The sequence below is a fragment of the Nansenia antarctica genome, assembly GCF_963989245.1.
Source record: "Nansenia antarctica genome assembly, chromosome: 5".
NCBI lineage: Eukaryota > Metazoa > Chordata > Actinopteri > Argentiniformes > Microstomatidae > Nansenia > Nansenia antarctica.
This window is the reverse complement of record NC_137690.1, coordinates 40,356,999-40,371,998: the sequence shown is the minus strand read 5'-3', so window position 1 is coordinate 40,371,998 and position 15,000 is coordinate 40,356,999. Positions and strand designations below refer to the sequence as shown.

The window sequence follows — 15,000 nt, the reverse complement described above, 5'->3', positions numbered from 1 at the left end:
AGCCGCTAGTTTGAGCAGCAAAGCTCAAGATGAACTGGCAGAGCTCATTATGGACCGCACACTGAAGCTCAAACATGGTGAGCTAGGTTTGGATAGGTTTTGACTGCTTGTGGGACATGAATATCCATCTCTCTCAGAGAGCGCCATCAAGGTGCTTTTACCCTTCCCAACCTCCTACTTGTGCGAGCTGGCTTTTTCTTCTCTAGCATACGTCAAGAACAAGACACGCACGCGTCTGTCAGTGGAACAGGACCTGCGTGTCGCGCTGTCCACTATCTCTCCCCGCATGAAGACACTCTGCATGTGTCCCACTAATGCGCACAACATATTTCTTTGTTTTGTATTTCTCTCAATTTTTACAATTCTGTCATGATTATTATTGTTAAATTATTATAGTTGTGAGTTACCTGTTTGGTTCAGATGTGACATAATAATCTCAGAATGAGCATTGAAATGAGAATTACATTTTAAGGCATTATTAAGCCCCCCCAAAAAAGCATTGTTCCATTGATTGATTATACAGGCCTTTGACATTTTATTTGTGTGAAGAATTCCCTCTGAGTCTCCTCCCATATTGTACAATCCTTGAGGGCCACAATTTTATTTTATTTAGCGATAGTTTGACTGACCTATGCATTCTTGCCCATCCATTACAGTTCATTTATGACTTTTATTATCTTGTTAAAATTCATTGGGGCAATACTTATGTATTATATATAAACACACATTTTCAAACCAATTCATCGTGTATTGTTTTTAGTTTAAGCTCCGAGGAATTTTTAAAATCTTCGTAGAGTTGGGGTGCCTTGGAGAAGGGGGAAAGCTTCAAGGGTGCCTTGGTTAAAAAAAGTTTGGGAACCTCTGCTCTAACTGACTGGCTGGTTCTCTAACTGGCTGGCTGGTTCTCTAATTGGATGACTGCTTCTCTAACTGGCTGGCTGGTTCTCTCTCTCTGCTGGCCTGAGGCCGCTTTGGCTAATGCTCCAGAAACCAAAGCTCTAATAGTCACAAACACACACTAGGGCTGCCACAAACGATTATTTTCATAGTCGACTAGTCACCGATTATTTTAACGATTAGTCGACTAATCGGATCATAAATTACAGCTTATTGCACAATTACTCAATCGCTCTTATTTAGCTATCATCTTCTAAATCAGCTTCTAAATTTAGCTTGAAGTTATTAGTTGTTGTTGTAGGCATGTGCTAACTAAAAATAAAGACAATTAAAATGATTGTTCACTCAAAAATAGATATTTTAATGAACTTTGCAGATTTATTTCTGGCATCACTTGCATGTAATGTAATGTAAAGAGTAGTAGAGGGTGCAAACTGCTGAGTAAAATGAGGTAGGCTAGGCACTAGGCAACCAAAAGAATACAAAAACAAAAATAAATACTTGTACAGAGTACAAAAGTTTTGCTTTGCTTCACTCATCTCATAGTAGAACGCGCCTTCTTAGCACTGTAACGTTAAGACAACATTTTTAGCTATTTGATAAGTATCGCTTTGATGACAACGTAAAATAATGTAAGAAGGCTTTTAACGTAACGATATCGTTAGCCAATAACAAGCTAACTAGCTTACCGAGACGAGCCATCGTCTTCCTCGTCATCTGCCACAACGTGCTTCCTTTTTAGATGCTCGCGCATCATAGACGTGCTGCCATGATAAGCGAGTTCAGCTTTGCAAATTTTACATTTTACATTCTTTTTTTCAACGTTGTGGTTGAAATGCTCCCACACTTTAGAGGTACGAGGACAGGAAGACATTTCTCTGTTTGTTTTTCCGGGGAAGTCACGTGTGCCCCGGATGACCGACACTGCGCATGTACATCAAAGACACTGGAAGACGCTAGCCAGTGGCAGCTTCAGGGAAGAAAAACGAATGCTTATCGAATGAAATGAATGGTCTTTATTGTCATTGATATAGTACAGGTACCAAACAACGAAATTTGGGAGGGGTGCTAGGCAAAAAAAAAAAAAAAAAAACCTTATTTCAGCTCCAAAAAAACATGCGACTACGGCGATTAGCAAATATGTCGGCGACGATTTTGGTAGTCGACGTCGTCGTGACTAGTCGACTAATCGTGGCAGCCTTAACACACACACACACACACACACACAAGTAGGGCACAGACATAATAATATTATTAGATCCTTTTGGTTGATCTGCAGCTGTTTGAGCACAATGATTTACCCTGAACTGTGTGTGTGTGTGTGTGTGTGTGTGTGTGTGTGTGTGTGTGTGAGCGCGTGTGTGCACTGGACTGGACATGTACAGTATTCTGAGCATTTGCTTCCGTATATAGCATGTTATTGTATGGATGTATGAGTGTACCTTATAGGTCCCTCCTGAAACCTCTCCACCTCCACTACCCCCCTGTACAGACCTCCTCATCCCCTCTACCCCGCTGTACAGACCTCCTCATCCCCTCTACCCCCCTGTAGAGACCTCCTCATCCCCTCTACCCGCCTGTACAGACCTCCTCATCCCCTCTACCCCCCTGTACAGACCTCCTCATCCCCTCTACCCCCCTGTACAGACCTCCTCATCCCCTCTACCCCCCTGTACAGACCTCCTCATCCCCTCTACCCCCCTGTACAGACCTCTTCATCTCCTCTACCCCCCTGTACAGACCTCCTCATCCCCTCTACCCCCCTGTACAGACCTCCTCATCCCCTCTACCCCCCTGTACAGACCTCCTCATCCTCTCTACCCCCCTGTACAGACCTCTTCATCCCCTCTACCCCCCCCCCCCCCCCCATGTACAGACCTCCTCATCCCCTCTACTCTCCTGTACAGACCTCTCCATCACCTCTACCCCCATGTACAGCTTCTCTACTGTATATTAAACATGTTTTATTATAATTATAATAATTCTTCCTTCTTCTAGTGTTATGACTGCCAATGGCCCCTGGCCCAAGCAGAGATTACTTTTCTTGATGGACAGATGATTCACTTACTTAGACAAATTAATTAATTAATTTATTTGTTGTAAGTCGCTTTGGATAAAGGCGTCTGCTAAATGGCAAACATTTTATTAAGTGCATGTAAGCAGTGTGTGTGTGTTATCCATGTGACCCTGCATGTGTGTCTGTGTGTGTGTGTTATCCATGTGAGCCTGCATATGTGTGTGCACATATGTGCACGTGTGTGTGTGTGTGTGTGTGTGTGTTATCCATGTGACCCTGCATATGTGTGTGTGTGTGTGTGTGTGTTATCCATGTGACCCTGCATGTGTGTCTGTGTGTGTGTGTGTGTGTGTGTGTGTGTTATCCATGTGAGCCTGCATGTGTGTGTGTGTGTGTGTGTGTCTATTTGTTTTTTTCCCGTCAGCCTGTGGAGTGTCATCGCATCGACACGGCCGGGGGGGTTGAGTCCATTTGGCCCAGTACCAGCCCCTGCCCCACCCCTCCACCCCTCCACCCCCCCAGTACCAGCCCCTGTGTGTGTGCTTCTCACCTGTTCTCTTTCCCGTTCTGCAGGAGGGTGTGTCTGTCGGCGCTGGTGCGGTCCGTACACACGTACGTGTTCCGCCGGGTCATGGCGCTGGCTGGGATGTTGTTCTGCAGAGCAAGGAGAGAGACCGTAGACCTTAGACCTTAGACCCTGCTCTCTGCCCGAGACCCTCCCTGGACCCTTTATTAGGAACTAGGGCTGGGACTTTAACGCCTTCATTTCTGTTAATTCACTACAGAAAAAAAATATTTCAATAATTTTTCTTTTGTATTTGGCTAGCCCTGCCACTTCTGTCCCTTGTGAGAGACTTTTCTCCCTTGCAGACAACATAGTTCAAAAGAAGAGGGCAGCCTTGAGCTCTGAACAAGTAAACAGGCCAGTTTGTCTCAGCAGCTGGCTGAAAGAGAAGCAGCAGAAGAATTAGCAGGCTTAGGGTGTGTTCTCACTAGAACATTTGCTTCACTTAGAATCGGAGTTAAGATAAAAAATAATTGCTCTGCGTCGTTTGGAGCTGTGAGAACGCGCATTGGAAGTCGCTCCCGGAGCAAAGAACCAACGGATGCTCCGCTTGAAAAGGGTGGTTTCGCGCCATCACTTTGCTTCGCTTCGCTTTTGGTGAGAACGCTGCTCGAGGCAGTCCATAGGAAAACAACAGCGCATGTGTGTTGATCTGTATAAGAGCGGGACGAACGGGCAATTTTACATTTTTCAATGTAACATTTTTTTCAACTACCACATCTGTTGCTTCGATGACGTATGTTGATTCGTTTACATGAAGGGCTGTGAGAACGGAAATCAGAGAAATAATTTATGCAACAATGTTGCGAACTCATCCACTTGCTCCGGGTCTCGATTCAGACTTTCATGTGAGAACATGACCTTAGAGGTATCCTGAGACCAATGGGTTTGTTGTTACTGTGAAGGGTACTGTTTTTTATTGTTACCATTTTAGATGGCACTTCTGACTTTTTTTTCTTTTTTCAGAACTGTTGGTCTGTTTATTATTTAGACCATTGTTTCTCAACGGGGGCGTTCAGACAACATCGGGGGGCGCTGGAACAAATATTTTTTAAAGGGGGGCGTTGAGGTGTTCTTGGTGTTCACGCATAAAGTATTTTTCTCATGGAAAAACAGCTGTCAGCAGTGTTATTACTTGTACGTTCGTAAATGCACGAACGGTCAGTTCGCTCGGACAAACCGTCTTTTCAGTCAGAGCACCCATCTCTGAGCGCTCTGAACTTGGCCGGGGTCTGTGACGCAGACACATGTAGCACATGTACTCAGTCCATGTCCCCGCCAGTGACGTAAGCCTGTCGTGCCAAATACTCATTCCCCGCGTATACACACTACCCTCTGCGCTTACGCGTTCGCTTCGTTTGCTTCCTTTCAATACAGCTTATTTAATTTAGTTAAAATGAGTGCTAATACCATACCAGAACATCACAGCAGGAACAACCTATCTCAAAAAAGCGATCGTATTGTAATAAACCTGTCTGGAAAGTTCTCTGTCGCTTACCAATAATCGAACCTAGAGAAATCAGCTACGAATGTTCCCTCCCCTCGCAGGTTCATCACAGTATATTACATAAATGTTTACAAACTAAAATATACGATCGCTTTTTTGTGATATATTGATCCTCTTGTGATGTCCTGGAAACAAACACATAAGCACTCCGAACAGCTGTCAGCGTCTTTTGTTGCTATAGGAAACCACTACTCTGCTTGCGATTGATCAGCTGTCAGCAGTGTTATTACGGGTACGTTCGTAAATGCACGAACGGTCAGTTCGCTCGGGCAAAACCGTGTTTTCAGTCAGAGCACCCATCTCTGAGAGCTCCCAGAGCGCAGAGCTCTGAACTTTGGAACTTTGTTAAGTTTTGTTATGTTTTGATATGAGAAATTCGAACTAAGTGGTCAGTTTATGAAAATAATACCAATTAATTTGCCGCCATATTGTGACACCACCCCCCCCCCAAAGTCCAATAAAAAATGAATAAATATTAGCATCATAAAACAATTTGGTGAAATGCAACACCAGCACACTTAAAAAACTAACAATGTTAGTTGTAATGTACAGTTTTGTAGCCTACTGTTTGTTATGCACCGGACATGTGTGAAATTGCTGCTGTTCCGTAGCAGTCTGTTTGTATTCTCTGATCTGGTCTGAGTTTGTTTCACACTCAGAAACAGCATTTTTATTCACATTCACATGGCTTTTCTGCTCTCTGGTAAACTAATGATAATGATATTCCAACTGCCCAGTTAAATCAAATCCATTATTTGGCATTCAGTGACATGCTTTTTAAATTATATAACAGAATATTAGTCAACATTAATATTCAGGGAAGAAAATAAGCCTACTTTTTTTGATGGGGGGCGGTAAGAGACCTGGATAATGGAAAAGGTTGGCCCAAAAAAGGTTGAGAACCACTGATTTAGACCAAGGATATTTGGGTGGGTAGAGGAGGGTGGGGAGGGTTAGTGTAACATTAGGTCAGGTACATTGTGTGATCTGTTGGTTAAACGTATGTATATGTCTATTCATTGTTTCACTCGTATACCAAATCCATTTTAATTGAAGACTGTTGCTTCTTGTGTCAAATATTGATATGCGATTAAAATGCGATTAATTTTGATGAATTATTTACAAAGCCAACACTACTGTATACTAATACTGGGTAGGACCTCCCTTTATTAGGAACACTATACTAATACTGGGTAGGGCCTCCCTTTATTAGGAACACTATACTAATACTGGGTAGGATCTCCCTTTATTAGGAACACTATACTAATACTGGGTAGGGCCTCCCTTTATTAGGAACACTATAATAATACTGGGTAGGGTCTCCCTTTATTAGGAACACTATACTAATACTGGGTAGGGCCTCCCTTTATTAGGAACACTATACTACTACTGGGTAGGGCTTCCCTTTATTAGGAACACTATACAGTACTAATACTGGGTAGGGCCTCCCTTTATTAGGAACACTATACTAATACTGGGTAGGGCTTCCCTTTATTAGGAACACTATACTAATACTGGGTAGGGCATCCCTTTATTAGAAACACTATACTAATACTGGGTAGGGCTTCCCTTTATTAGGAACACTATACTAATACTGGGTAGGGCCTCCCTTTATTAGGAACACTATACTAATACTGGGTAGGGCCTCCCTTTGCACTTTTTTTTTTTCAGGTGCACTTTCAAGCTGTGAATCTCCTGTTCTACCACATCCCAAAGGTGTTCTATTGGATTCAGATCTGGTGTCTGGGAAGGCCACTGAAGAACACTAAACTCATTGTCATGTTCATGAAACCAGTCTGAGATGACTTTTGCTTTGTGACATGGTACGTTATCATGCTGGAAGTAGCCATTAGAAGATGGGTACATTGTGGCCATGAAGGGATGCACATGGTCAGCAACAATACTCAAATAGGCTGTGACATTCAAGCGATGATTGAGTGGTATTAACGGGCCCAAAGTGTGCCAAGAAAACATTCCCCACACCATTACACCACCTGAATGAATGAGAAGGTGTACAGGTGTTCCTAATAAAGGGCTCGGTGAGTGTATTTTAACACGGTATGAGGAAGCTCTATGATGCTATGACGCAGCTGCACGCGACACGGTGACCGTTAGAGACGGTATCCATCTTGGATTGACTAGAAATACACATGAACATGGACACATGAACTTCCCCTTTAACACTTAATCAGCCAAGTGAGTAAAAATAAAGAGTGTTCTATCTTTGCACTCGATAACATTTCAGGACCCTTCCTAGATATGTGCATTCTACCACCCAGTATCCTTACATTTTCTAAATCACATCAGGATAAGCTAGTATAAAGCTATTTTGCAGTATTTCTGTGTAGGAAGCTGGCTAATTTACAAGAGGCCAACTAGTGGTCGTTGTGTGTAAATAGCAGCTTGAGCATTGTAAAGACTTGACCCTAACTCGAGGAGGCTCTTTTAGTAAGGCACGGTTGTAGTGTTAATGTACCGTAGGGGTTAAACGCCGGCTAATCTCCATGGTAATCCTGATGCTCTGGGTTCTGGTACATTGCCTGTTTACCTCCCTGTATGGCCCATATGCTCTGTGTACACTGACACATAAATGAATGAATGAATGGTCTTTATTGACCATTATGAACTCCTTAAAACACCGTCGTCGGTTCTGAACCACATAGTGAACTGCACCAACTCAGTCACCGTGGACAAACGGGTCCGGGTCTACCCCAACACGAAGCCATGGATGACTGGGAAGGTCTCTAAATATAAAATAATAATCTCTTAATCGCGTTCATCTCTAGATTCCTTGTTGCTGCCCGAACCACGGGACGTCCTCCCCTCCCTGTGTTAGCTACAGTGATGCTTCTTATTCTTTTTATAGGTGGTGTTACAGTGATAACTGTCCCCTGTATGTCCTAACCGGGGTGTTACAGTAATAATTGTCCCCTGTCTGTCCTAACCGGGGTGTTACAGTAATAATTGTCCCCTGTCTGTCCTAACCGGGGTGTTACAGTAATAACTGTCCCCTGTATGTCCTAACCATGGTGTTACAGTAATAACTGTCCCCTGTCTGTCCTAACCGGGGTGTTACAGTAATAACTGTCCCCTGTATGTCCTAACCATGGTGTTACAGTAATAACTGTCCCCTGTCTGTCCTAACCATGGCGTTACAGTATTAACTGTCCCCTGTCTGTCCTAACCATGGTGTTACAGTAATAACTGTCCCCTGTCTGTCCTAACCATGGTGTTACAGTATTAACAGTCCCCTGTATGTCCTAACCATGGTGTTACAGTAATAACTGTCCCCTGTCTGTCCTAACCATGATGTTACAGTAATAACTGTCCCCTGTCTGTCCTAACCATGGTGTTACAGTAATAATTGTCCCCTGTCTGTCCTAACCGGGGTGTTACAGTAATAATTGTCCCCTGTCTGTCCTAACCGGGGTGTTACAGTAATAACTGTCCCCTGTATGTCCTAACCATGGTGTTACAGTAATAACTGTCCCCTGTCTGTCCTAACCGGGGTGTTACAGTAATAACTGTCCCCTGTATGTCCTAACCATGGTGTTACAGTAATAACTGTCCCCTGTCTGTCCTAACCATGGCGTTACAGTATTAACTGTCCCCTGTCTGTCCTAACCATGGTGTTACAGTAATAACTGTCCCCTGTCTGTCCTAACCATGGTGTTACAGTATTAACAGTCCCCTGTATGTCCTAACCATGGTGTTACAGTAATAACTGTCCCCTGTCTGTCCTAACCATGATGTTACAGTAATAACTGTCCCCTGTCTGTCCTAACCATGGTGTTACAGTAATAACTGTCCCCTGTCTGTCCTAACGGGGGTGTTACAGTAATAACTGTCCCCTGTCTGTCCTAACCATGGTGTTACAGTAATAACTGTCCCCTGTCTGTCCTAACCGGGGTGTTACAGTAATAACTGTCCCATGTCTGTCCTAACCGGGGTGTTACAGTAATAACTGTCCCCTGTCTGTCCTAACCGGGGTGTTACAGTAATAACTGTCCCCTGTCTGTCCTAACCGTGGTGTTACAGTAATAACTGTCCCCCAGATACAATATGACATAAATTCTATCCTATTGTTTTTGTTGTTGTTATTATTATTATTATTATTATTGCTATTTGTATTATTATTATGATTGTTATTATTATTAATAATAATACTATTGTTATTATTATTTACATTTACATTTTTGGCATTTAGCAGACGCCTTATTCCAAAGCGACTTACAATCAATACATTTGAATACTAAGCATGTGAATCAGCAGTCCACCATTCGTTGCAGGAAGAGTACTCTAGCTCGGGCCGGGGGCCACTGATAGAAGGAAAAACCTTCTCCCTATTATCGCCTTCTACTAAAACTTTTTTTTTTTTATTATTATTTTTTTATACTGGAGAAACTGAGAAACAGTACAAGGGGGGCAATAGAAGTTCTAGGGACGCAGTAGAGGGGAAAGCGGGTGTCTTTAGGAGACGTAGAGGTGAGGGTCGGAAGATGTCTCAGGAGGAGCAGTTAAGATGTAACCTGAATAGATGGGTCTTCAGTCTACGACGGAAGATGGGTAGTGACTCTGCCGTTCTGACAGCCGTGGGGAGCTCATTCCACCAGCGGGGGAGCCAGTGTTGTGAAGAGACGTGATCGGGCAGCCCGACTGCTGTGTAGAGGAGGAGGGGCCAGTCGGCCAGCCGAGGTGGAGGAGCGGAGTGAGCGGGCAGGGGTTTGGGGGGTTACCATTTCCTTCAGGTAGGCAGGGGCTGTCCCTTTAGCTGCCTGGTATGCAAGCACCAGGGTCTTGAATCTGATGCGAGCTGCTATCGGGAGCCAGTGCAGGGTGCGAAGGAGAGGGGTGACATGCGAGTATTTGGGGAGGTTGAATACCAGCCGGGCAGCAGCATTCTGGATGAGCTGCAGAGGTCTAATGGCTGAAGCGGGGAGCCCCGCCAGGAGTGCATTGCAGTAATCCAGGCGGGAGATGACCAGTGCCTGGATCAAGAGTTGCGCTGCCTCTCTGGTAAGGAATGGTCGTATCCTTCTGATGTTGTAGAGGAGGAATCTGCAGGAGCGAGCCGTTGCTGCAATGTTCTCCGCACAGGATAGTCGGTTATCCAGGATCACTCCAAGGTTCTTGGCTGTCAGGGAGGGGGTTACAGTAGAGTTCTCCACTGTGATGGAGAAGTCTTGGAGAGGGCAGGCTTTCCCCGGGATGAAGAGGAGCTCAGTCTTGTTAAGATTGAGCTTGAGATGGTGGTCAGCCATCCAAGTTGAAATGTCAGCGAGACATGCTGAGATACGGGTTGCCACGTGTACATCAGACGGGGGGAAGGACAGGAAGAGTTGAGTGTCGTCTGCGTAGCTGTGGTAGGAGAGCCCATGTGAAGAGATTACCGAGCCAAGAGACTTGGTGTAGAGGGAGAAGAGTAGGGGCCCTAGGACGGAACCCTGGGGAACTCCAGTGGAGAGGAGTATTATGATTGTATTATTGTGATGTGTGGTGCTAGCTGTACTGCAGGTTCTCACGGTGGTGATGGTGATGTAGTGTGTGTGGTGTGTGTGGTGTGTGTGGTGTGTGTAGTGTGTGTAGTGTGTGTAGTGTGTGTAGTGTTTGTAGTGTGTGTGGTGTATGTAGTGTGTGCAGTGTGTGTAGTGTGTGTAGTGTGTGTGGTGCAGGTTCTCACGGTGGTGATGGTGATGTAGTGTGTGTGGTGTGTGTGTTGTGTGTAGTGTGTGTAGTGTGTGTGGTGTGTGTGGTGTGTGTGGTGTGTGTGGTGTGTGTAGTGTGTGCAGTGTGTGTAGAGTGTGTACTGCAGGTTCTCACGGTGGTGATGGTGATGTCCTTGCGGCGGTCGGGGATCTCAGCCTTGTTGGGGTTGTTGGCGCTGCTGACCATGGGGCTGGAGGGGGGCAGGCCCCGCCCCCCCCCCACCACGCTGCTGCTGACCCGCCGGGACGCCAGGCGGCCCCCCTCCTTCTGCTCCCCCTCCTGGCCGCTGGTGGGGCTGCGCTTGGGCTGGGCGGCCCCCGGGACCGGCTGGGGACCACCTAGGACACACACACACACACACACACACACACACACACACACTTCCGTCAAGTGTCTTTTTGGGAACATTATGTCCTTTTTAGATAGATAGATAGATAGATAGATATATAGAGAAGAAGGTGTATCAGCTTGCATCAGAAATAGCAGAGCTATTGCCTCAAGAGAAAGGGGTTGACTTAAATTTTAAGTTTTTTGGGGGGGGCATTTAACAGAAGCCTTCAAACCGATTTACAATAAATTCATCTGTCTAAGTAAGTGAATCATCTGTCCTTCAGTAATCATAAGAAATAATAATCTATGCCAAATCCAGGGTCCAGTTACAATGCTAGAAGAACATCATTTACTAGTCAGAAAGGCTTCAAACACCATTGTAGTTACGTCAGTTCTCGTAAATTAGCCTATACAATAATTTTAAACATACATTTTTAGATTAGATTCAACTTTATTGTTATTACAGAGTACAAGCATCAGACAACGAAATGCAGTAACAAGTGTATGTCAGAAGCGGGATTCGAACCCCCGTCTTAAAAGAACACTATGATCTGATAGCAGCGGTTAATACCACTCTGCCAACCTAATAATAATAATAATAATAATAATATCTTGGATTTATATAGCGCCTTTCTAGACCCAAGGACGCTTTACAGATTTCAACCTGATGATCTGCATAGCCTGCTGCTGATATCACCACAGTAGTGAATGTTCATTTATCAAAAAATGAAAATAAAACAATAAGTAGGGGCTAGTATAACGTACGCATTTAATCTCTCAGCAATTTTTTGCCAAGCCATCTCCCTCGCCTTGTTAATTGTGGCAGCATCTTATTCTTTCGTCTTCATAAAGCTCCGTAAGCATAGCGCTGCGCTGTCATTTTCCGGTTCCAGTTCGCCCAAAGCCCGCGTTTTCAAGCACAAACTTGAGTTATCATTGACGAGACGAAACCTGAATTGGACTATTGGGAATCAGTTGAGTCTTAAATCACAAATGGAGATGAGCTGGAACCAGGGCTTTTTCAACTAATCGCTGATGTAGTTTATCAACGTACGAGGAATACCGACCCAGAGCAGCTGTCTAGCTAACGCAATGTTCTTATTAGCCAGCTAGCTAGCTAGCGTGTTGGAGCACAGTCAAGATTGCCATTAGACTATTATTTCGGAATTGTTACAGGCCTACTCTACACTGACAGAAGTACTACCCTACGACCGCAGCTTCTCTGACTGTCGACCGTCGACTCTCTCAGAAGCATGCTCTCTACGAACCACACACTGTCGACTGTGACTCTCTCAGACTCACAGTATACACAATATTTTCAAGGCAAGGGACTCAGATTAAGACTGTGTTATTAATGTTTTATTTCTTACATTTGGTTCTCTTCTTTTATTGTATTTTATTTGTACCTTCTTTTTACAGTTTGATATACTTCCCCTGCTTTTATATTGTATTGTATTGCTTGTATATGTTTTTATCCTGTTGTAAAGCACTTTGAGCTGCATTTCTTGTATGAAAGGTGTTATATAAATAAAGCTTTACTTACTTACTTACTCACAGAAGCACTGATCTCTACCAACCACAGACTGTCCACCGTGACTCTCTACGCTCACCGAAGCATTGCTCTACTAGAAACCACACTGTCGACAGACTGAAGACCTCCATCTCTTCAGGCTACACCTTAACTGCTCCTCCTGAGACATCTACTACCCCCCAGCACTGCGTCTCCTGAGACATCTACTACCCCCCAGCACTGCTCCTCCTGAGACATCTACTACCCCCCCAGCACTGTGTCTCCTGAGACACCCGCTTTAAAAAAACCTTTTTGTTTTTTCTTTCTATCACAGAGACTGCCAATGGCCCCTGGCCTGAGCTAGATTACTCTTCCTGCTGCAACTGGTGAACTGATGATTTTCACTTGCTTATATTAGTCTGTATTGATTCATGTATTGATTGTAAGTCGCTTTGGAATAAGGCGTCTACTAAATGCCCAAAATGTCAAATGTAAATGACTGTGGAGCGTGACTCCTCCTCCTCTCAGACTCACAGAAGTCGCTGTGCCTCCTCTGGCGGTGGTAGGTGGAGGTGCTGCGCTGGGCCTTGGCGTGGGCGGAGGAGGAGGAGGGGGTGGCGGAGGAGGAGGAGGTGGCGGAGGAGGAGCCGGCCGTGTGTTTGCCGGTGCCGTTGGTGACGGTGCCAGAGCGGACCACCCGGGACAGACTCAGGCTGCTGCTGGAGCGGGACTCACCCCCCTCCGTCTGGGGGAGGAGGTCAGGAGGTCAGGGGGTCAGGACAGAGGATGTACGGTAGCACGCACACACACACACACACACAGACGCACGCACGCGCAGACGCACGCACGCGCAGACGCACGCACACACACACACACACACACACACACACGCACACACACACACAGACGCACGCACGCGCAGACGCACGCACGCACGCACACACACACACACACACGCACACACACAGGCACAAGACAGACAAAAACACACACATACACACAGATGCACGCACACACACACGCATACACAGACGCACGGATATACACACACACACACACACGTACGTACCTCATTCTTGCGTCCCAGGAGGAGGTAGGTGGCGGTGACCTCGTTGTACTTCTGAGTGCTCAGAGCGTCTTTGATCTCGTCCCGGGAGTAGCCCATCCCCACCATCACCTCTGTACCAACCAGACAGCACACCCGTCAGACAGACAGCACACCCGTCAGACAGACAGCAGACCAGTCAGACAGACAGCACACCCGTCAGACAGACAGCACACCAGTCAGACAGACAGCACACCAGTCAGACAGACAGCACACCAGTCAGACAGACAGCACACAGTCAGACAGACAGCACACCTGTCAGACAGACAGCAGACCAGTCAGACAGACAGCACACCAGTCAGACAGACAGCACACCAGTCAGACAGACAGCACACCAGTCAGACAGACAGCATACCAGTCAGACAGACAGCACACCAGTCAGACAGACAGCAGACCAGTCAGACAGACAGCACACCAGTCAGACAGACAGCACACCAGTCAGACAGACAGCACACCCGTCAGACAGACAGCAGACCAGTCAGACAGACAGCAGAGAATGAATGTAAACAAACTGAGACATAAAGCACACTAAACCACAGTGTTTAGGAGATAGAGGGGTGGTGACAGGTTGCTGACAAAAGAGAGACAGTTAGAGAGAGAGAGAGAGAGAGAGAGAGAGAGAGGGAGGGAGAGGGAGGAAGAGAGAGGGAGGGAGAGAGAGAGAGAGAGAGAGAGGGAGAGAGAGAGAGAGAGAGGGAGGGAGAGAGAGGGAGAGAGAAAGAGAGAGAGAGAGGAACAGAGAAACAGAGAAACGGAGAAACAGAGCAACAGAGAGGGGCGCTTAGTGGCGTAACGCTCTACAGGTGGACCGTGTGACTGTGTGGTTTCCTGCATTGAGAAGGCTCACGGCCAAGCTCCACCATGGCCATCGAGCGTTGCGTCAGCGTTGCGTCTAATGTGCGTTGGGTCCGAAATTGGGATCAAATGCATTGTAATCAATGAAAGGTGCTCCACCTGCTGCGTTGCGTCAGCGTTGCGTTGCGTCAGCGTTGCGTCCGATGGCTGCGTCCAAAGTAGACATTCCAAAAAGTTTTATTTTTGACGATGGACGCAGACGTCACAATGAGACCAATTGTACCACGTGGTACCACGGACAGCTCCAAGTACGAGCTAGCCAGTGGAGCTAGAGTAGAACGTTGACGCAACGCAGCAGGTGGAGCTTGGACAACGGGAAGTTGACGCAACGCCGATGGCGAGTTGACGCAACACAGCAGGTGGAGCTTGGCCGTCATGCAGCCTGCTTAAGGCTTTTTTCGCCCTGCCTTCTAGGAGAAATTGCGCAAGAAAAAACATGTAAAAAACATTTATTGCTGCAATTCGGTCATCCCAGCAGCAGGGGCTTTTTCACATTTTGTCTAACTCA

The 15,000-nt window shown here is 45.9% G+C and overlaps 1 protein-coding gene across 1 annotated transcript in view; it reads right to left on the bottom strand.

Annotated features, from left to right (window-relative positions):
* The window catches only part of mark4b (MAP/microtubule affinity-regulating kinase 4b), a gene marked incomplete at both ends in the record, with an annotated part of 89,695 nt that overhangs the window by 12,701 nt on the left and 61,994 nt on the right, over positions 1–15,000 (bottom strand). Inside the window, 4 exons of the mRNA XM_080532080.1 lie at positions 3,465–3,568; positions 10,807–11,030; positions 13,067–13,277; positions 13,602–13,711. Coding sequence (XP_080388206.1) covers positions 3,465–3,568; positions 10,807–11,030; positions 13,067–13,277; positions 13,602–13,711 — 649 coding nt within the window. The remainder of the gene's footprint in view (positions 1–3,464; positions 3,569–10,806; positions 11,031–13,066; positions 13,278–13,601; positions 13,712–15,000) is intronic.